This window comes from Petromyzon marinus, chromosome 1, assembly GCF_048934315.1.
Source record: "Petromyzon marinus isolate PM22_M1 ecotype Great Lakes invasive population chromosome 1, UKy_Petmar_22M1.pri1.0, whole genome shotgun sequence".
In the NCBI taxonomy this organism is placed as follows: Eukaryota; Metazoa; Chordata; class Hyperoartia; order Petromyzontiformes; family Petromyzontidae; genus Petromyzon; species Petromyzon marinus.
In genome coordinates this window covers 11,728,617-11,754,217 of record NC_133667.1, presented here as the reverse complement: position 1 = coordinate 11,754,217, position 25,601 = coordinate 11,728,617, and the positions used below count along the sequence as shown (strand labels likewise).

The 25,601-nt window shown below is 48.5% G+C and overlaps 1 protein-coding gene across 1 annotated transcript in view; it reads left to right on the top strand.

Moving 5' to 3' along the window:
* SPATA1 (spermatogenesis associated 1) overlaps positions 1 to 25,601 on the top strand; it is a 41,894-nt gene that overhangs the window by 8,363 nt on the left and 7,930 nt on the right. Inside the window, exons 2-4 of the mRNA XM_076068086.1 lie at positions 14,830 to 14,966; positions 19,062 to 19,168; positions 24,067 to 24,181. Coding sequence (XP_075924201.1) covers positions 14,931 to 14,966; positions 19,062 to 19,168; positions 24,067 to 24,181 — 258 coding nt within the window. The 5' untranslated portion in view covers positions 14,830 to 14,930. The remainder of the gene's footprint in view (positions 1 to 14,829; positions 14,967 to 19,061; positions 19,169 to 24,066; positions 24,182 to 25,601) is intronic.

Genomic DNA, 25,601 nt, shown 5'->3' with positions numbered 1-25,601 from the left:
GTCTCACTACTACAGCTGTCTCACTACCACACCTGTCTCACTACCACAGCTGTCTCACTACTACAGCTGTCTCACTACCACACCTGTCTCACTACTACACCTGTCTCACTACTACACCTGTCTCACTACCACACCTGTCTCACTACTACAGCTGTCTCACTACCACACCTGTCTCACTACTACACCTGTCTCACTACCACAGCTGTCTCACTACTACAGCTGTCTCACTACCACACTTGTCTCACTACCACAGCTGTCTCACTACTACAGCTGTCTCACTACCACACCTGTCTCACTACTACACCTGTCTCACTACTACAGCTGTCTCACTACCACACCTGTCTCACTACCACACCTGTCTCACTACCACAGCTGTCTCACTACTACAGCTGTCTCACTACCACACCTGTCTCACTACTACACCTGTCTCACTACCACACCTGTCTCACTACTACACCTGTCTCACTACTACAGCTGTCTCACTACCACACCTGTCTCACTACCACACCTGTCTCACTACTACACCTGTCTCACTACCACAGCTGTCTCACTACCACAGCTGTCTCACTACTACACCTGTCTCACTACCACACCTGTCTCACTACAGCTGTCTCACTACTACACCTGTCTCACTACCACAGCTGTCTCACTACTACAGCTGTCTCACTACCACACCTGTCTCACTACCACAGCTGTCTCACTACCACAGCTGTCTCACTACTACACCTGTCTCACTACCACACCTGTCTCACTACAGCTGTCTCACTACTACACCTGTCTCACTACTACACCTGTCTCACTACTACACCTGTCTCACTACCACAGCTGTCTCACTACTACAGCTGTCTCACTACCACACCTGTCTCACTACCACACCTGTCTCACTACCACACCTGTCTCACTACCACAGCTGCCTCACTACTACACCTGTCTCACTACTACACCTGTCTCACTACTACACCTGTCTCACTACTACACCTGTCTCACTACTACACCTGTCTCACTACCACACCTGTCTCACTACTACAGCTGTCTCACTACCACACCTGTCTCACTACTACACCTGTCTCACTACCACAGCTGTCTCACTACTACACCTGTCTCACTACTACCTCTGTCTCACTACCACAGCTGTCTCACTACTACACCTGTCTCACTACTACACCTGTCTCACTACCACACCTGTCTCACTACTACACCTGTCTCACTACCACAGCTGTCTCACTACTACACCTGTCTCACTACTACAGCTGTCTCACTACCACACCTGTCTCACTACTACAGCTGTCTCACTACCACACCTGTCTCACTACTACAGCTGTCTCACTACCACACCTGTCTCACTACTACAGCTGTCTCACTACCGCACCTGTCTCACTACCACACCTGTCTCACTACTACAGCTGTCTCACTACCACACCTGTCTCACTACCACAGCTGTCTCACTACTACAGCTGTCTCACTACCACACCTGTCTCACTACCACAGCTGTCTCACTACTACACCTGTCTCACTACCACACCTGTCTCACTACTACACCTGTCTCACTACTACAGCTGTCTCACTACCACACCTGTCTCACTACTACACCTGTCTCACTACTACACCTGTCTCACTACCACACCTGTCTCACTACTACAGCTGTCTCACTACCACACCTGTCTCACTACCACAGCTGTCTCACTACTACAGCTGTCTCACTACCACACCTGTCTCACTACTACACCTGTCTCACTACTACACCTGTCTCACTACCACACCTGTCTCACTACTACACCTGTCTCACTACCACAGCTGTCTCACTTCTACAGCTGTCTCACTACCACACCTGTCTCACTACCACAGCTGTCTCACTACTACAGCTGTCTCACTACCACACCTGTCTCACTACTACACCTGTCTCACTACTACAGCTGTCTCACTACCACACCTGTCTCACTACCACACCTGTCTCACTACTACAGCTGTCTCACTACCACACCTGTCTCACTACCACACCTGTCTCACTACTACACCTGTCTCACTACCACACCTGTCTCACTACCACAGCTGTCTCACTACTACAGCTGTCTCACTACCACAGCTGTCTCACTACCACACCTGTCTCACTACTACAGCTGTCTCACTACCACACCTGTCTCACTACCACAGCTGTCTCACTACTACACCTGTCTCACTACTACACCTGTCTCACTACCACAGCTGTCTCACTACTACACCTGTCTCACTACTACATCTGTCTCACTACCACAGCTGTCTCACTACTACACCTGTCTCACTACTACACCTGTCTCACTACCACACCTGTCTCACTACTACACCTGTCTCACTACCACAGCTGTCTCACTACTACACCTGTCTCACTACTACAGCTGTCTCACTACCACACCTGTCTCACTACTACAGCTGTCTCACTACCACACCTGTCTCACTACTACAGCTGTCTCACTACCACACCTGTCTCACTACTACACCTGTCTCACTACCGCACCTGTCTCACTACCACACCTGTCTCACTACTACAGCTGTCTCACTACCACACCTGTCTCACTACCACAGCTGTCTCACTACTACAGCTGTCTCACTACCACACCTGTCTCACTACCACAGCTGTCTCACTACTACACCTGTCTCACTACCACACCTGTCTCACTACTACAGCTGTCTCACTACCACACCTGTCTCACTACCACAGCTGTCTCACTACTACAGCTGTCTCACTACCACACCTGTCTCACTACTACACCTGTCTCACTACTACACCTGTCTCACTACCACACCTGTCTCACTACTACAGCTGTCTCACTACCACACCTGTCTCACTACTACACCTGTCTCACTACCACAGCTGTCTCACTACTACAGCTGTCTCACTACCACACTTGTCTCACTACCACAGCTGTCTCACTACTACAGCTGTCTCACTACCACACCTGTCTCACTACTACACCTGTCTCACTACTACAGCTGTCTCACTACCACACCTGTCTCACTACCACACCTGTCTCACTACCACAGCTGTCTCACTACTACAGCTGTCTCACTACCACACCTGTCTCACTACTACACCTGTCTCACTACCACACCTGTCTCACTACTACACCTGTCTCACTACTACAGCTGTCTCACTACCACAGCTGTCTCACTACTACACCTGTCTCACTACCACACCTGTCTCACTACAGCTGTCTCACTACTACACCTGTCTCACTACCACAGCTGTCTCACTACTACAGCTGTCTCACTACCACACCTGTCTCACTACCACAGCTGTCTCACTACCACAGCTGTCTCACTACTACACCTGTCTCACTACCACACCTGTCTCACTACAGCTGTCTCACTACTACACCTGTCTCACTACTACACCTGTCTCACTACTACACCTGTCTCACTACCACAGCTGTCTCACTACTACAGCTGTCTCACTACCACACCTGTCTCACTACTACACCTGTCTCACTACTACACCTGTCTCACTACTACACCTGTCTCACTACTACACCTGTCTCACTACTACACCTGTCTCACTACCACACCTGTCTCACTACTACAGCTGTCTCACTACCACACCTGTCTCACTACTACACCTGTCTCACTACCACAGCTGTCTCACTACTACACCTGTCTCACTACTACCTCTGTCTCACTACCACAGCTGTCTCACTACTACACCTGTCTCACTACTACACCTGTCTCACTACCACACCTGTCTCACTACTACACCTGTCTCACTACCACAGCTGTCTCACTACTACACCTGTCTCACTACTACAGCTGTCTCACTACCACACCTGTCTCACTACTACAGCTGTCTCACTACCACACCTGTCTCACTACTACAGCTGTCTCACTACCACACCTGTCTCACTACTACAGCTGTCTCACTACCGCACCTGTCTCACTACCACACCTGTCTCACTACTACAGCTGTCTCACTACCACACCTGTCTCACTACCACAGCTGTCTCACTACTACAGCTGTCTCACTACCACACCTGTCTCACTACCACAGCTGTCTCACTACTACACCTGTCTCACTACCACACCTGTCTCACTACTACACCTGTCTCACTACTACAGCTGTCTCACTACCACACCTGTCTCACTACTACACCTGTCTCACTACTACACCTGTCTCACTACCACACCTGTCTCACTACTACAGCTGTCTCACTACCACACCTGTCTCACTACCACAGCTGTCTCACTACTACAGCTGTCTCACTACCACACCTGTCTCACTACTACACCTGTCTCACTACTACACCTGTCTCACTACCACACCTGTCTCACTACTACACCTGTCTCACTACCACAGCTGTCTCACTTCTACAGCTGTCTCACTACCACACCTGTCTCACTACCACAGCTGTCTCACTACTACAGCTGTCTCACTACCACACCTGTCTCACTACTACACCTGTCTCACTACTACAGCTGTCTCACTACCACACCTGTCTCACTACCACACCTGTCTCACTACTACAGCTGTCTCACTACCACACCTGTCTCACTACCACACCTGTCTCACTACTACAGCTGTCTCACTACCACACCTGTCTCACTACCACAGCTGTCTCACTACTACACCTGTCTCACTACCACACCTGTCTCACTACTACACCTGTCTCACTACTACAGCTGTCTCACTACCACACCTGTCTCACTACTACACCTGTCTCACTACTACACCTGTCTCACTACCACACCTGTCTCACTACTACAGCTGTCTCACTACCACACCTGTCTCACTACCACAGCTGTCTCACTACTACAGCTGTCTCACTACCACACCTGTCTCACTACTACACCTGTCTCACTACTACACCTGTCTCACTACCACACCTGTCTCACTACTACACCTGTCTCACTACCACAGCTGTCTCACTTCTACAGCTGTCTCACTACCACACCTGTCTCACTACCACAGCTGTCTCACTACTACAGCTGTCTCACTACCACACCTGTCTCACTACTACACCTGTCTCACTACTACAGCTGTCTCACTACCACACCTGTCTCACTACCACACCTGTCTCACTACCACAGCTGTCTCACTACTACAGCTGTCTCACTACCACACCTGTCTCACTACTACACCTGTCTCACTACCACACCTGTCTCACTACTACAGCTGTCTCACTACCACACCTGTCTCACTACTACAGCTGTCTCACTACCGCACCTGTCTCACTACCACACCTGTCTCACTACTACAGCTGTCTCACTACCACACCTGTCTCACTACCACAGCTGTCTCACTACTACAGCTGTCTCACTACCACACCTGTCTCACTACCACAGCTGTCTCACTACTACAGCTGTTTCACTACCACACCTGTCTCACTACCACAGCTGTCTCACTACTACAGCTGTCTCACTACCACACCTGTCTCACTACTACACCTGTCTCACTACTACACCTGTCTCACTACCACACCTGTCTCACTACTACAGCTGTCTCACTACCACACCTGTCTCACTACTACACCTGTCTCACTACCACAGCTGTCTCACTACTACAGCTGTCTCACTACCACACTTGTCTCACTACCACAGCTGTCTCACTACTACAGCTGTCTCACTACCACACCTGTCTCACTACTACACCTGTCTCACTACTACAGCTGTCTCACTACCACACCTGTCTCACTACCACACCTGTCTCACTACCACAGCTGTCTCACTACTACAGCTGTCTCACTACCACACCTGTCTCACTACTACACCTGTCTCACTACCACACCTGTCTCACTACTACACCTGTCTCACTACTACAGCTGTCTCACTACCACACCTGTCTCACTACCACACCTGTCTCACTACTACACCTGTCTCACTACCACAGCTGTCTCACTACCACAGCTGTCTCACTACTACACCTGTCTCACTACCACACCTGTCTCACTACAGCTGTCTCACTACTACACCTGTCTCACTACCACAGCTGTCTCACTACTACAGCTGTCTCACTACCACACCTGTCTCACTACCACAGCTGTCTCACTACCACAGCTGTCTCACTACTACACCTGTCTCACTACCACACCTGTCTCACTACAGCTGTCTCACTACTACACCTGTCTCACTACTACACCTGTCTCACTACTACACCTGTCTCACTACCACAGCTGTCTCACTACTACAGCTGTCTCACTACCACACCTGTCTCACTACCACACCTGTCTCACTACCACACCTGTCTCACTACCACAGCTGCCTCACTACTACACCTGTCTCACTACTACACCTGTCTCACTACTACACCTGTCTCACTACTACACCTGTCTCACTACTACACCTGTCTCACTACCACACCTGTCTCACTACTACAGCTGTCTCACTACCACACCTGTCTCACTACTACACCTGTCTCACTACCACAGCTGTCTCACTACTACACCTGTCTCACTACTACCTCTGTCTCACTACCACAGCTGTCTCACTACTACACCTGTCTCACTACTACACCTGTCTCACTACCACACCTGTCTCACTACTACACCTGTCTCACTACCACAGCTGTCTCACTACTACACCTGTCTCACTACTACAGCTGTCTCACTACCACACCTGTCTCACTACTACAGCTGTCTCACTACCACACCTGTCTCACTACTACAGCTGTCTCACTACCACACCTGTCTCACTACTACAGCTGTCTCACTACCGCACCTGTCTCACTACCACACCTGTCTCACTACCACAGCTGTCTCACTACCACACCTGTCTCACTACCACACCTGTCTCACTACTACACCTGTCTCACTACTACAGCTGTCTCACTACCACAGCTGTCTCACTACTACACCTGTCTCACTACTACAGCTGTCTCACTACCACACCTGTCTCACTACCACACCTGTCTCACTACTACACCTGTCTCACTACCACAGCTGTCTCACTACCACAGCTGTCTCACTACTACACCTGTCTCACTACCACACCTGTCTCACTACAGCTGTCTCACTACTACACCTGTCTCACTACCACAGCTGTCTCACTACTACAGCTGTCTCACTACCACACCTGTCTCACTACTACACCTGTCTCACTACCACACCTGTCTCACTACAGCTGTCTCACTACTACACCTGTCTCACTACTACACCTGTCTCACTACTACACCTGTCTCACTACCACAGCTGTCTCACTACTACAGCTGTCTCACTACCACACCTGTCTCACTACCACACCTGTCTCACTACTACACCTGTCTCACTACCACAGCTGTCTCACTACTACACCTGTCTCACTACTACACCTGTCTCACTACCACACCTGTCTCACTACCACACCTGTCTCACTACTACACCTGTCTCACTACTACAGCTGTCTCACTACCACAGCTGTCTCACTACCACACCTGTCTCACTACTACAGCTGTCTCACTACCACACCTGTCTCACTACCACAGCTGTCTCACTACTACACCTGTCTCACTACTACACCTGTCTCACTACCACAGCTGTCTCACTACTACACCTGTCTCACTACTACATCTGTCTCACTACCACAGCTGTCTCACTACTACACCTGTCTCACTACTACACCTGTCTCACTACCACACCTGTCTCACTACTACACCTGTCTCACTACCACAGCTGTCTCACTACTACACCTGTCTCACTACTACAGCTGTCTCACTACCACACCTGTCTCACTACTACAGCTGTCTCACTACCACACCTGTCTCACTACTACAGCTGTCTCACTACCACACCTGTCTCACTACTACAGCTGTCTCACTACTACACCTGTCTCACTACCACAGCTGTCTCACTACTACAGCTGTCTCACTACCACACCTGTCTCACTACCACAGCTGTCTCACTACTACAGCTGTCTCACTACCACACCTGTCTCACTACCACAGCTGTCTCACTACTACACCTGTCTCACTACCACACCTGTCTCACTACTACAGCTGTCTCACTACCACACCTGTCTCACTACCACAGCTGTCTCACTACTACAGCTGTCTCACTACCACACCTGTCTCACTACTACACCTGTCTCACTACTACACCTGTCTCACTACCACACCTGTCTCACTACTACAGCTGTCTCACTACCACACCTGTCTCACTACTACACCTGTCTCACTACCACAGCTGTCTCACTACTACAGCTGTCTCACTACCACACTTGTCTCACTACCACAGCTGTCTCACTACTACAGCTGTCTCACTACCACACCTGTCTCACTACTACACCTGTCTCACTACTACAGCTGTCTCACTACCACACCTGTCTCACTACCACACCTGTCTCACTACCACAGCTGTCTCACTACTACAGCTGTCTCACTACCACACCTGTCTCACTACTACACCTGTCTCACTACCACACCTGTCTCACTACTACACCTGTCTCACTACTACAGCTGTCTCACTACCACACCTGTCTCACTACCACACCTGTCTCACTACTACACCTGTCTCACTACCACAGCTGTCTCACTACCACAGCTGTCTCACTACTACACCTGTCTCACTACCACACCTGTCTCACTACAGCTGTCTCACTACTACACCTGTCTCACTACCACAGCTGTCTCACTACTACAGCTGTCTCACTACCACACCTGTCTCACTACCACAGCTGTCTCACTACCACAGCTGTCTCACTACTACACCTGTCTCACTACCACACCTGTCTCACTACAGCTGTCTCACTACTACACCTGTCTCACTACTACACCTGTCTCACTACTACACCTGTCTCACTACCACAGCTGTCTCACTACTACAGCTGTCTCACTACCACACCTGTCTCACTACCACACCTGTCTCACTACCACACCTGTCTCACTACCACAGCTGCCTCACTACTACACCTGTCTCACTACTACACCTGTCTCACTACTACACCTGTCTCACTACTACACCTGTCTCACTACTACACCTGTCTCACTACCACACCTGTCTCACTACTACAGCTGTCTCACTACCACACCTGTCTCACTACTACACCTGTCTCACTACCACAGCTGTCTCACTACTACACCTGTCTCACTACTACAGCTGTCTCACTACCACACCTGTCTCACTACCACAGCTGTCTCACTACTACACCTGTCTCACTACCACAGCTGTCTCACTACTACACCTGTCTCACTACCACACCTGTCTCACTACTACACCTGTCTCACTACCACAGCTGTCTCACTACTACACCTGTCTCACTACTACCTCTGTCTCACTACCACAGCTGTCTCACTACTACACCTGTCTCACTACTACACCTGTCTCACTACCACACCTGTCTCACTACTACACCTGTCTCACTACCACAGCTGTCTCACTACTACACCTGTCTCACTACTACAGCTGTCTCACTACCACACCTGTCTCACTACTACAGCTGTCTCACTACCACACCTGTCTCACTACTACAGCTGTCTCACTACCACACCTGTCTCACTACTACAGCTGTCTCACTACCGCACCTGTCTCACTACCACACCTGTCTCACTACTACAGCTGTCTCACTACCACACCTGTCTCACTACCACAGCTGTCTCACTACTACAGCTGTCTCACTACCACACCTGTCTCACTACCACAGCTGTCTCACTACTACACCTGTCTCACTACCACACCTGTCTCACTACTACACCTGTCTCACTACTACAGCTGTCTCACTACCACACCTGTCTCACTACTACACCTGTCTCACTACTACACCTGTCTCACTACACCTGTCTCACTACTACACCTGTCTCACTACCACACCTGTCTCACTACTACAGCTGTCTCACTACCACACCTGTCTCACTACCACAGCTGTCTCACTACTACAGCTGTCTCACTACCACACCTGTCTCACTACTACACCTGTCTCACTACTACACCTGTCTCACTACCACACCTGTCTCACTACTACACCTGTCTCACTACCACAGCTGTCTCACTTCTACAGCTGTCTCACTACCACACCTGTCTCACTACCACAGCTGTCTCACTACTACAGCTGTCTCACTACCACACCTGTCTCACTACCACACCTGTCTCACTACTACAGCTGTCTCACTACCACACCTGTCTCACTACCACACCTGTCTCACTACTACAGCTGTCTCACTACCACACCTGTCTCACTACCACAGCTGTCTCACTACTACACCTGTCTCACTACCACACCTGTCTCACTACTACACCTGTCTCACTACTACAGCTGTCTCACTACCACACCTGTCTCACTACTACACCTGTCTCACTACTACACCTGTCTCACTACCACACCTGTCTCACTACTACAGCTGTCTCACTACCACACCTGTCTCACTACCACAGCTGTCTCACTACTACAGCTGTCTCACTACCACACCTGTCTCACTACCACAGCTGTCTCACTACTACAGCTGTCTCACTACTACACCTGTCTCACTACTACACCTGTCTCACTACCACACCTGTCTCACTACTACACCTGTCTCACTACCACAGCTGTCTCACTTCTACAGCTGTCTCACTACCACACCTGTCTCACTACCACAGCTGTCTCACTACTACAGCTGTCTCACTACCACACCTGTCTCACTACTACACCTGTCTCACTACTACAGCTGTCTCACTACCACACCTGTCTCACTACCACACCTGTCTCACTACCACAGCTGTCTCACTACTACAGCTGTCTCACTACCACACCTGTCTCACTACTACACCTGTCTCACTACCACACCTGTCTCACTACTACACCTGTCTCACTACCACACCTGTCTTACTACTGAACCTGTCTCACTACTGCACCTGTCTCACTACTACACCTGTCTCACTACCACAGCTGTCTCACTACTACATCTGTCTCACTACCACACCTGTCTCACTACTACACCTGTCTCACTACCACACCTGTCTCACTACACCTGTCTCACTACTACACCTGTCTCACTACACCTGTCTCACTACCGCACCTGTCTCACTACTACACCTGTCTCACTAGTACACCTGTCTCACTACTACACCTGTCTCACTACCACAGCTGTCTCACTACTACACCTGTCTCACTACTACACCTGTCTCACTACTACACCTGTCTCACTACCACACCTGTCTCACTACACCTGTCTCACTACTACACCTGTCTCACTACCACACCTGTCTCACTACTACACCTGTCTCACTACTACACCTGTCTCACTACCACACCTGTCTCACTACCACACCTGTCTCACTACTACAGCTGTCTCACTACCACACCTGTCTCACTACCACACCTGTCTCACTACTACAGCTGTCTCACTACTACACCTGTCTCACTACTACACCTGTCTCACTACCACACCTGTCTCACTACTACAGCTGTCTCACTACCACACCTGTCTCACTACTACACCTGTCTCACTACCACAGCTGTCTCACTACTACAGCTGTCTCACTACCACACCTGTCTCACTACCACAGCTGTCTCACTACTACAGCTGTCTCACTACCACACCTGTCTCACTACTACACCTGTCTCACTACTACAGCTGTCTCACTACCACACCTGTCTCACTACCACACCTGTCTCACTACCACAGCTGTCTCACTACTACAGCTGTCTCACTACCACACCTGTCTCACTACTACACCTGTCTCACTACCACACCTGTCTCACTACACCTGTCTCACTACTACACCTGTCTCACTACCACACCTGTCTTACTACTGAACCTGTCTCACTACTGCACCTGTCTCACTACTACACCTGTCTCACTACCACAGCTGTCTCACTACTACATCTGTCTCACTACCACACCTGTCTCACTACTACACCTGTCTCACTACCACACCTGTCTCACTACACCTGTCTCACTACTACACCTGTCTCACTACACCTGTCTCACTACCGCACCTGTCTCACTACTACACCTGTCTCACTAGTACACCTGTCTCACTACTACACCTGTCTCACTACCACAGCTGTCTCACTACTACACCTGTCTCACTAGTACACCTGTCTCACTACTACACCTGTCTCACTACCACAGCTGTCTCACTACTACACCTGTCTCACTGCTACACCTGTCTCACTACTACACCTGTCTCACTACCACACCTGTCTCACTACACCTGTCTCACTACTACACCTGTCTCACTAGTACACCTGTCTCACTACTACACCTGTCTCACTACCACAGCTGTCTCACTACTACACCTGTCTCACTAGTACACCTGTCTCACTACTACACCTGTCTCACTACCACAGCTGTCTCACTACTACACCTGTCTCACTACTACACCTGTCTCACTACTACACCTGTCTCACTACTACACCTGTCTCACTACCACACCTGTCTCACTACACCTGTCTCACTACTACACCTGTCTCACTACACCTGTCTCACTACCACACCTGTCTCACTACTACACCTGTCTCACTACCACACCTGTCTCACTACTACACCTGTCTCACTACCACAGCTGTCTCACTACCACACCTGTCTCACTACCACACCTGTCTCACTACTACAGCTGTCTCACTACCACACCTGTCTCACTACCACACCTGTCTCACTACTACACCTGTCTCACTACTACACCTGTCTCACTACCACACCTGTCTCACTACAGCACCTGTCTTACTACCACACCTGTCTCATTACTACACCTGTCTCACTACCACAGCTGTCTCACTACTACAGCTGTCTCACTACCACACCTGTCTTACTACTGAACCTGTCTCACTACTCAACCTGTCTCACTACCGCACCTGTCTCACTACCACACCTGTCTCACTACTGCACCTGTCTCACTACTGTGTTTGTCTGTGTGCATAATTTGTTTCTGTGTCTTTCCGTGAATGCTGTCCCTGTGAATCTTGAATCTGTATGTGGCTGTGTGTGTCTATCTATATCGGTATCTCTCTGTGTCTCTATCTTTGCAGCTGTATCTGTCTGTCTCTATGTCTATATCTGGGTATCTGTAACTGGCTGTCTGCCTCTGTGCATCTGTATCTGTCTGTATCTATCTGTGTGTATATCTCTTTGCATCTGTGTCTGTCTGTCTCTACCTCTCTGCGTCTGTGTCTGTCTGTCTCTGTGCCTCTGTATCTGTCTGCGTCGATGTCTCTCTGTGCATCTGTATATGTCTGTCTCTGTGTCTATCTCTGTGCACGTGTGAATGTCTGTGTCTATCTCTGTAAATGTGTAACTGTCTGTGTCTATATCTGTGCATGTGTAACTGTCTGTGTCTGTCTATGTGCATATGTCACTGTCTCTGTGTCTGTCTCTGTGCACGTGTCACTGTCTGTGTCTATCTCTGTAAATGTGTAACTGTCTGTGTCTATATCTGTGCATGTGTAACTGTGTCTGTCTATGTGCATGTGTCACTGTCTCTGTGTCTGTCTCTGTGCACGTGTCACTGTCTGTGTCTATGTCTGTGCATGTGTCACTGTCTGTGTCTGTCTCTGTGCATCTGTCTGTGTCTGTCTCTGTGCATGTGTCACTGTCTGTGTCTATGTCTGTGCATGTGTCACTGTCTGTGTCTGTCTCTGTGCATGTGTCACTGTCTGTGTCTGTCTCTGTGCATGTGTCACTGTCTGTGTCTGTCTCTGTGCATGTGTAACTGTCTGTGTCTGTCTCTGTGCACGTGTAACTGTCTGTGTCTGTCTCTGTGCATGTGTAACTGTCTGTGTCTGTCTCTGTTCATGTGTCACTGTCTGTGTCTGTCTCTGTGCTTGTGTAACTGTCTGTGTCTGTCTCTGTGAATGTGTCACTGTCTGTGTCTGTCTCTGTGCATGTGTAACTGTCTGTGTCTGTCTCTGTTCATGTGTAACTGTCTGTCTCTGTCTCTGTGCATGTGTCACTGTCTGTGTCTGTCTCTGTGCTTGTGTAACTGTCTGTGTCTGTCTCTGTGAATGTGTCACTGTCTGTGTCTGCCTCTGTGTCTGTCTCTGTGCTTGTGTCACTGTCTGTGTCTGTCTCTGTGCATGTGTCACTGTCTGTGTCTGTCTCTGTGCATGTGTAACTGTCTGTGTCTGCCTCTGTGAATGTGTAACCGTCTGTGTCTGTCTCTGTGCATGTGTCACTGTCTGTGTCTATATCTGTGCATGTGTCACTGTCTGTGTCTGTCTCTGTGCATGTGTCACTGTGTCTGTCTCTGTGTCTGTTTCTGTGCATGTGTCACTGTCTGTGTCTATCTCTGTGCATGTGTAACTGTCTGTCTCTGTGCATGTGTCACTGTCTGTGTCTGTCTCTGTGCATGTGTAACTGTCTGTGTCTGTCTCTGTTCATGTGTAACTGTCTGTCTCTGTCTCTGTGCATGTGTCACTGTCTCTGTGTCTGTTTCTGTGCATGTGTCACTGTGTCTGTCTCTGTGCATGTGTCACTGTCTGTGTCTGTCTCTGTGCATGTGTCACTGTCTGTGTCTGTCTCTGTGCATGTGTCACTGTCTGTGTCTGTCTCTGTGCATCTGTCTGTCAATCTCTCTGCATCTGTATATGTCTGTCTCTACCTCTCTGCATCTGTCTGTGTCTATCTTTCTGCATCTGTATCTTTCTCTGTGCATCTGCATCTGTGTCTCTGCATCTGTATATGTCCTGTGCACATGCATCTGTGCCAATCTCTCGGTATCTGTATCTGTCTCTCTGTATCTGTGTCTGTATCTGTCTCTCTGTGTCTGTCTCTGTGCATCTGCATCTGTCTCTGTGCATCTGTGTCTGTCCTGTGCACAAGCATCTGTGCCAATCTCTCTGTATCTGTGTCTGTATCTGTGCATCTGCATCTGTGTCGGTCTCTCTGCGTCTGTCTCGGTGCATCTGCGTGTCCGTTTAAATACCCTTGCGTCTCCCCGCGTCCGAGCGTCCGTCCCCGTTGTCTCTCGCCTCTCTGTCCAGGGTCCGGCCGAGAGATCCCTCGAGCCGACGGAGGTTTCAGGACCCGAGGCCTCTCACCGGCACCTGCAGCCTCGCCTCCAGTCAAGGTGTCGAGCCAGGGAATGGAGTCGAACAGGTCACGTCCACCTTCCAGCCAGGTGGGAGGCGCGCCTCGACTGAAGGTTTCCCGTTAAGCTCCTGTCGTGTAAGGTATTGACGCAGACCTTAACGCTACACCCGTGTCCAGAGTCTAACCCTAACGCGGCCAGGTGAGTGGCGCGGGTTGATTGAAGGTTTCTGGTTAAGCGCTGCAGTGTAAGGCATGACACCGACTTTACCTCTACACCCGTGTCCAGAGTCTAATCCTAACGTGGTCAGGTGAGTGGCACGGGTTGATTGAAGGTTTCTGCACGAGCTCCTGTCGTGTAAGGGGTTGACGCAGACCTTAACGCTACACCCGTGTCCAGAGTCTAACCCTAACACGGCCAGGTGAGTGGCGCGGGTTGATGGAAGGTTTCCGGATGAACGCTGTCATGTAAGGGATGGTCGGGCGTGGTGCTGGCCACCCACAGGGCTGGCCTCAGGGGTGCTACTCGCTAACAGCACTTGCCCCAACAGTCTGCTAAGGCTATACGGGGGAGCGTTGTCTTTGTATTGCTTTGTAAGTATGTGAGTGTCTCTGTGTCTGTGAGTACCTCTGTGTGTGTATCTCTGTGTCTCTATGTATGCGAGTGTCTGTGAATACCTCTGTGTGTGTCTCTCTGTGTCTGTGAGTATCTCTGTGTGTGTCTCTCTGTGTCTGTATGTATGCGAGTGTCTGTGAGTACCTGTGTGTGTCTCTCTGTGTCTGTATGTATGCGAGTGTCTCTCTGTGTGTGTCTATCTGTGTCTGTCTGTGAGTATTTCTCTATGTGTGTCTCTCTGTGTCTGTATGTATGCGAGTGTCTCTCTGTGTGTGTCTATCTGTGTCTGTCTGTGAGTATTTCTCTACGTGTGTCTCTCTGTGTCTATTTCTATGCGAGTGGCTCTGTGTTTGTGAAGGCTACATGGGGGACCTTTGTTTGTGTGTGTGTGCCTGTGTGTGTATCTTTGTCTTTGTGCCTGTGTGTGTGTGTGTGCGTGTGTGTGTGTGTCTGTGTAACAACTACAGGGGCATCTCACTCCTCAGTGTGCCGGGAAAGGTCCTGGCAAGGATTATTCAACATCGCCTTGCCAGGCACGCTGAGGAGAGGCTTGCGGAGCCCCAATGCGGTTTCAGGAAAGGGCGGTCCTGCACAGATGCCATATTTTCTGTCCGTCTGCTACAGCAGAGGTGTAGGGAATTCCAGCAAGACCTACATCTCTGCTTTATTGACCTGGTCAAGGCCTATGATACCATCAGTAGGCCTGGGCTCTGTGACCTGGTCAAGGCCTATGATACCATCAGTAGGCCTGGGCTCTGGGTTGTTCTTCGTGCTTTTGGAGTCCCTGACCCTCTGCTCACGATCATTAAGGACCTTCATGATGGTGAGCGGGCCCGGGTAAAACTACATGGCCGGGAGTCCGAGCCATTCCCTGTACACCTTGGGGTGCGACAGGGATGTCCTCTGGCTCCCACATTATTTAACATCTATTTTGACCACGTAGTTCGTGAAGCCTTTAATAGCTGTACCGGGGGAATCTCCATATGGTACAGATATAATGGGAGGCTGATCGATGCCCGGGTGCGGTCAAGGGATGACTCCCTATTGCTCAACCACGTTATGTATGCCGATGATTTGGTAATAGCTGCTCATTCAGAGGAAGAGTTGGAGACGCTGCTGCTGAGACTGGAGCGTGCCACTAAGAGATGGGGCCTTACCATCAGCCCCACCAAAACGAAGCACCTGCCTGGGTATTTTGTACCATCGGACACTCTACCCCCACAACTCCCAATCGGTGATGGGGCAGTTGTGGAGAGAGTGGAGAGTTTCCCATACCTGGGCAGTGTGCTTATGACCGGCTCCAGTTTAACAGCAGAGGTCTCACTCCGAATCAGTCGAGCGGCAATATATTTTCATCAGTTGCGTAACGCTGTGTGGAAGCTACCTGGTCTGTCGCTCCGCACTAAGCTTCAGGTCTTCTCGGCCACGGTCATTCCCTCCCTTCTCTACGCTTGCGAAACGTGGACCCCCCTAATGGAACATCTTCGCCGGTTAGAAACATTTAGGCTGGCCTGCCTACGATCCATCCTGGGTTTAACCAGACTGGATTGTGTGAGGAGCTCACAAATCCTTGAAAGATCTGGGCAAGGTCTCATCAGTGAGCTCCTCCGGCGGGCAAGGCTGTGATGGCTGGGTCATGTAGCCCGCATGCCCAGCCACCGCATGCCGAAACAGCTTTTGTTCGGCCGGATCGAGGGGGCTAAACGGGCGCGGCACGGGCTAGAGAAGAGATGGAGTGATGTGGTACGGGAGGACGTGGAGCTGAGTGGACTTGCCGATGACTGGTACCAGCGGTGTCAAGATCGGCCTCTGTGGAGGAGGCTCGTGAAGGACGCTATTGGGCAGTTGGAGGCAGTCGCCCTCCAACAACAACGGAGGGCGGAGGAGCGACGTTCACAACAACGAGCGGAGCGCCGGGTGGCTAGGGCACAGCAGGTTGGCACAGTAGGGGGCACAGGTGGTGCATCAGCCAGTCATCTCAGTCATCTCAGTCAGTCGACCCGTGGCACCTGGGTCTGCCCCGTGACCTCCTGCCAGCGGGCGTTTGACACTCCACGTGGCCTCAAGGTGCACATGGCCTGGCACAAGCGTCGTGGTGACGTCACCGCCACTTAGTGGCGAATGGCGGTTGTGTCTGTGTGTGTCTGTGTGTGTGTGTGCCTGTGTGTCTGCGTCTGTGTGTGATTGCCTGTGTGTGTGTCTGTGTGTGTGTCTGTGTGTGTGCCTGTGTGTGTGTCTGTGTGTCTGTGTGTGTGTCTGTGTGTGTGTGTCTGTGTGTGTGCCTGTGTGTGTCTGTGTGTGTGTGTCTCTGTGTGTGTCTGTGTGTGTGTGTGTGTCTGTGTGTCTGTGTGCCTGTGTGTGTGTGTGTAGTTGGACGGGGGAGCGGTAGTGCAGTGGTTAGCGCTACGCTGCGCTACGAACCCGGCGACCACGGGTTCGATTCCCGCTCACGGCCAACAACACCACCGGTGACGATTATCTGAACCGGTCCCGCGCCTCCCCTAGGTCGACTCAGCCTAAAATGAGTACCTGGTGCGGTGGTGTAGTTAAACATCACAACTGGGGGAGACAAAGGCGGCCGGGCGAGCGTGGTGGTGCTGGCCACCCCCGGCTTTCGTAGGTGCTGCTGCTCGCGAACATTCTGTCACGGTCTTCATTTGAAGCGTTCGTGACTGCAGGAATCCATGGTTCTGTCGGTGAAGTCACGTGGGTAGAAAATAATAACAATAGATCACGATGATTCGATCGCCTGCCACTTGAATAAAAGCTTGCTTGTGTGGCGATCGAAACGTGGTGATCTATGAGTCTGTCACAGGCTACAACGGTGGGGTGGGGGGGGGGGATCTTTGGGGCCGTCCATAAATGACGTCACGCACCTAGGAGGGGGGGGGCGGTCAGACATTTGTGACGATGTGTGACGAGGGCGGAGGGTTTGAGAAATGTGACGTCACCTCAAAATGCGCATCTTTAAATTAATTATAGAATTGTTATAACAACACTAATTGTTATAACAACACTAATTGTTATAACAACACTCCTACAACATCAGAGTGCAGCGCCGCATTGCATACGCACTACAATGACAATAGTCAAAATGGAAATATGCTTTTGGGGGGGGGCAGAGCTTTGTGACGTCATATTTGAGGGGGTGGGGGGGTCTGACTTTTTGTGACGCCGCGTGACGAGGAGGAGGGGGGTGTGTGGAAATGTGACGTCACATCAAAATGCGCAACTTTAAATAAACATAGACAACACGTATTACTTAATTAAATAGACTTTTTAATAAATGTTGTCTCCTACAACATCAGAGTGCAGCGCCACATTAAATACGCACTACAATGACAATAGTTTAAAGCGATTTGAAGCATGTTTTATTTTCAAAATGGAAATATGGTTTTGGAGGGGGGTGGGCAGAGCTTTGTGACGTCATCATTGAGGGGGTGGGGGGGGGGTCTGACTTTTTGTGACGCCGCGTGACGAGGAGGAGGGGGGGGGGGTCAAAAATCGTCCAAAATCGCGTGACGTCATTTATGGACTGCCCCTTTGTCGTTGTGGCCGCGTGTGTGCAAGTTGGTGGACGTGCACGTGTGGCTGCTGCCGCAGCCGCTGTGGAAGGAGGAGACGAACACGGCCCTGGCGCAGGACACCTCGCGGGCCGTGTCCGTGGGATTCGTGCGGTAACAGCGGAGGATGAGGAGGAGGATGAGGAGGATGAGGAGGAGGAGGATGAGGAGGAGGATGATGAGGAGGCGCGCGGGTGGTCGTGCCCACCGAGCTGTGTTCAATCCCACGCACACTCGACTCCGCACCCACCCACCCACCCCGGACTCTAAAAGCCATAACACCAATGAGAAACAAAACACTATTAACCCCAATCAGAAACAAAACACTATTAATCCCAATCACAAACAAAACACTATTAACCCTGATCAGAAACAAAACACTATTAACCCTGATCAGAAACAAAACACTATTAACCCCAATCACAAACAAAACACTATTAACCCTGATCAGAAACAAAACACTATTAACCCTGATCAGAAACAAAACACTATTAACACCAATCAGAAACAAAACACTATTAACCCTGATCAGAAACAAAACACTATTAACCCCAATCACAAACAAAACACTATTAACCCTAATCAGAAACAAAACACTATTAACCCTGATCAGAAACAAAACACTATTAACCCCAATCAGAAACAAAACACTATTAACCCCAATCACAAACAAAACACTATTAACCCTGATCAGAAACAAAACACTATTAACCCTGATCAGAAACAAAACACTATTAACCCCAATCACAAACAAAACACTATTAACCCTGATCAGAAACAAAACACTATTAACCCTGATCAGAAACAAAACACTATTAACACCAATCAGAAACAAAACACTATTAACCCTGATCAGAAACAAAACACTATTAACCCCAATCACAAACAAAACACTATTAACCCTAATCAGAAACAAAACACTATTAACCCTGATCAGAAACAAAACACTATTAACCCCAATCAGAAACAAAACACTATTAACCCCAATCACAAACAAAACACTATTAACCCTGATCAGAAACAAAACACTATTAACCCTGATCAGAAACAAAACACTATTAACCCCAATCACAAACAAAACACTATTAACCCTGATCAGAAACAAAACACTATTAACCCTGATCAGAAACAAAACACTATTAACCCTGATCAGAAACAAAACACTATTAACCCTGATCAGAAACAAAACACTATTAACACCAATCAGAAACAAAACACTATTAACCCTGATCAGAAACAAAACACTATTAACCCCAATCAGAAACAAAACACTATTAACCCTGATCAGAAACAAAACACCGTTAACCCCAATCAGAAACAAAACACTATTAACCCTGATCAGAAACAAAACACTATTAACCCCAATCAGAAACAAAACACTATTAACCCTGATCAGAAACAAAACACTATTAACCCCAATCAGAAACAAAACATTATTAACCCCAATCAGAAACAAAACACTATTAACCCCAATCAGAAACAATACACTATTAACCCCAATCAGAAACAAAACACTATTAACCCCAATCAGAAACAAAACACTATTAACCCCAATCAGAAACAAAACACTATTAACCCTGATCAGAAACAAAACACTATTAACCCTGATCAGAAACAAAACACTATTAACCCTGATCAGAAACAAAACACTATTAACACCAATCAGAAACAAAACACTATTAACCCCAATCAGAAACAAAACACTATTAACCCTGATCAGAAACAAAACACTATTAACCCTGATCAGAAACAAAACACTATTAACCCTGATCAGAAACAAAACACTATTAACCCTGATCAGAAACAAAACACTATTAACCCCAATCAGAAACAAAACACTATTAACACCAATCAGAAACAAAACACTATTAACCCCAATCAGAAACAAAACACTATTAACCCCAATCACAAACAAAACACTATTAACCCCAATCAGAAACAAAACACTATTAACCCCAATCAGAAACAAAACATTATTAACCCCAATCAGAAACAATACACTATTAATCCTGATCAGAAACAAAACATTATTAACCCCAATCAGAAACAATACACTATTAACCCTGATCAGAAACAAAACACTATTAACCCCAATCAGAAACAAAACACTATTAACCCCAATCAGAAACAAAACACTATTAACCCCAATCAGAAACAAAACACTATTAACCCCAATCAGAAACAAAACATTATTAACCCCAATCAGAAACAATACACTATTAACCCCAATCAGAAACAAAACATTATTAACCCCAATCAGAAACAATACACTATTAACCCTGATCAGAAACAAAACACTATTAACCCCAATCAGAAACAAAACACTATTAACCCCAATCAGAAACAAAACACCGTTAACCCTGATCAGAAACAAAACACTATTAACCCTGATCAGAAACAAAACACTATTAACACCAATCAGAAACAAAACACTATTCACCCTGATCAGAAACAAAACACTATTAACACCAATCAGAAACAAAACACTATTAACCCCAATCAGAAACAAAACACTATTAACCCCAATCAGAAACAAAACACTATTAACCCTGATCAGAAACAAAACACTATTAACCCTGATCAGAAACAAAACACTATTAACCCCAATCAGAAACAAAACACTATTAACCCCAATCAGAAACAAAACACTATTAACCCCAATCAGAAACAAAACACTATTAACCCTGATCAGAAACAAAACACTATTAACCCCAATCAGAAACAAAACACCGTTAACCCTGATCAGAAACAAAACACTATTAACCCTGATCAGAAACAAAACACTATTAACCCCAATCAGAAACAAAACACTATTAACCCTGATCAGAAACAAAACACTATTAACACCAATCAGAAACAAAACACTATTCACCCTGATCAGAAACAAAACACTATTAACACCAATCAGAAACAAAACACTATTAACCCCAATCAGAAACAAAACACTATTAACCCCAATCAGAAACAATACACTATTAACCCCAATCAGAAACAAAACACTATTAACACCAATCAGAAACAATACACTATTAACCCTGATCAGAAACAAAACACTATTAACACCAATCAGAAACAAAACACCGTTAAACCTGATCAGAAACAAAACACTATTAACCCTGATCAGAAACAAAACACTATTAACACCAATCAGAAACAAAACACTATTAACCCCAATCAGAAACAAAACACTATTAACCCCAATCAGAAACAAAACACTATTAACCCCAATCAGAAACAAAACACTATTAACCCCAATCAGAAACAAAACACTATTAACACCAATCAGAAACAAAACACTATTAACCCCAATCAGAAACAAAACACTATTAACCCTGATCAGAAACAATACACTATTAACCCTGATCAGAAACAAAACACTATTAACACCAATCAGAAACAAAACACTATTAACCCTGATCAGAAACAATACACTATTAACCCTGATCAGAAACAAAACACTATTAACACCAATCAGAAACAAAACACTATTAACCCTGATCAGAAACAAAACACTATTAACCCTGATCAGAAACAAAACACTATTAACCCCAATCACAAACAAAACATTATTAACCCTGATCAGAAACAAAACACTATTAACCCTGATCAGAAACAAAACACTATTAACCCTGATCAGAAACAAAACACTATTAACCCCGATCAGAAACAAAACACTATTAACCCCAATCAGAAACAAAACACTATTAACCCTGATCAGAAACAAAACACTATTAACCCCAATCAGAAACAAAACACTATTAACCCTGATCAGAAACAAAACACTATTAACCCTGATCAGAAACAAAACACTGTTAACCCCAATCAGAAACAAAACACTATTAACCCCAATCAGAAACAAAACACTATTAACCCCAATCAGAAACAAAACACTATTAACCCTGATCAGAAACAAAATACTATTAACCCCAATCAGAAACAATACACTATTAACCCTGATCAGAAACAAAACACTATTAACCCCAATCATAAACAAAACACTATTAACCCCAATCAGAAACAAAACACTATTAACCCCAATCAGAAACAAAACACTATTAACCCCAATCAGAAACAAGACACTATTAACCCTGATCAGAAACAAAACACCATCACGTTCATCGTTCAAACAATAACCCTAAACAGCCAGCCTTCATAGCGGGCTGCTCGCTGACAGCACTTGCCCCAACAGCCCGTTGAGGCTTTCCGGGGTATCTTTGTCTGTGTGTGTCCAGGGTGGGGAGCAGTGGTGCAGTGGTTAGCGCTACGCTGCGCTATGAGCCCAGCGCACCGGGTTCGATTCCCGCTGACGGCCAACACCGACACCCGGTGACGATTATCTGAACCGGTCCTGGGCCTCCCCCTAGCTCGGCTCGGCCTCAAACGAGTTCCCGGTGCGACGCGTAAACATCGCCACTGGGGGGGAGACAAAGGCGGCCGGGAGGGCGTGGTGGTGCTGGCCACCCACCCCCCTCGTCTGCCACAGTGCCGGTGTCTTCACAGGTGCCACTCACTAACAGCACTAAGGGGGCCATCCATAAATGACGTCACGCGATTTTGGACGATTTTTGACCCCACCCCCCTTCGTCACACGGCGTCACAAAAAGTCAGACTCCACCCCCTCAAATACGACGTCACAAAGCTCTGCCCCCCCCCCCCCCCCCCCAAAAATATATAAAACGTGCTTCAAATCGCTTTAAACTATTGTCGTTGTAGTGCGTATTTAATGTGGCGCTGCACTCTGATGTTGTAGGAGACAACATTTATCAAAAAGTCTATTTAATAAAGTAGAACGTGTTGGCTATATTTATTTAAAGTTGCGCATTTTTACGTGACGTCACATTTCTAAACCCCCCCCCCGCCCCCCCTCGCTCGTCACACATCGTCACAAATGTCTGACCCCACCTCCGCCCTCCCCCCCCCCCCGAAGGCGCGTGACGTCATTTATGGAGACGGCCCCTTGCCCCTACAGCCCGTTGAAGGCTAAACGGGGGATCTTTGTCTTTGTGTGGCAGGACTCTGCCGGACTGGCCGCTGCTCTCGGTTCGCAGGCAGGTGGAGCGCGACTTGGACCGGGACGTGCCTCAACAATTCCTCTTCCTCAAGGGCATGGGGCCGCACCTCGTTCACGTGCGTGCAAGCTGCGTTGGGGCCGTCCGCAAATGACGTCACGCACCTGGGGGGGGGGGGGGGGGGTCAGACATTAGTGACGATGTGTGACAAGGGAGGGGGGCGGGGTTTGAGAAATGTGACGTCACGTAAGAATGGGCAAACTTTAAATAAATGTAGACAACACGTTCTACTTAATTACATAGACTTTTTTTTTTAAATAAATGTTGCCTCCTTACAACATCAGAGTGCGGCGCCACATTAAATACGCACTACAATGGCAATAGTTTAAAGCGATTTGAAGCATGTTTTATTTTCAAAATGGAAATATGGTTTTGGGGGGGGGGGCAGAGCTTTGTGACGTCATATTTGAGGGGGGGAGGTCTGATTTTTTGTGACGCCGTGTGACGAAGGGGGGGGGGGTCAAAAAACATCCAAAATCGCGTCACGTCATTTATGGACGGCCTCTTTACTGTGGAGGAGGCTCGCGAAGGACTCCGCTGCTACTGTGGCAATTGGAGGCAGTCGCCCACCTCCGGCAACGGCAACAACAGGCGGAGGGCAGGGAGGTAACGATGCCGGGAGGATAAAAGCGCAGTGAGTAGGGGGGGGTCGGGGGTGGGACAGGGTGGGGTGCATCGGCCGGTCATCGAGGTTGGTCGACTCCACGGCACCACCTGGGTCTGTCCCGTGACCATCCCGCTAGCGGGCGTTCGACGCTTCAGGTGGCCTTAACGTGCACCTGGCCTGGCACGTGCGCCGTGCTGAGGTCACAGCCACTCAGTGGCGAATGGCGGTTGTTGTTGTTGTTGTTGCTGTTGTTGTGGGGAGCGGTAGTGTAACCCGGCGAACCGAGTTCAATTCGCCCGCTCACGGCCACCAACAACCACCATGGCAATTTATCTGAACCGGCCGTGGGTCCTCCCCTAGGCCGACTCGGCCTCAAATGAGTACCTGGTGCGCTGTGTAAAACGTCGCCTCTGGGGAGACAAAGGCGGCTGGGCGTGGTGCTGGCCACCCGCCCCTCAAATTAGTCCGTGGTGTGTGCCGCCGTGCCGGCTTCCATAGGGTGATCGCTTACAGCACTTGCTCCTGCAGTCTGTTAAGGGCTACACGGAGGATCTTTGTCTATAGTGGGGAGCGGTGGCGCGTAAGTTAGCGCGCGCGGCCCTCAAAACCTCGGGGGCCCCCGAGTTCGATTTCCCCCGCTCACGACGACCAACAGTGGCAACAAAACCCAAAAAAACATCCAACGTGTTATATATTCTTAGCTCTTTCGGTAAAGTCACGTTGAAAGGAATCAATAAAATAATAAAATATATAAAACAATAAAACTTCTCACGACATTTCGACCATAACACAAACGGTCGTCATCAGGTGTGAATCAAAATTTAACATCCACCGTGTTCGTGAGGGCCTCACCGCTAAGGTCGACTCAGAG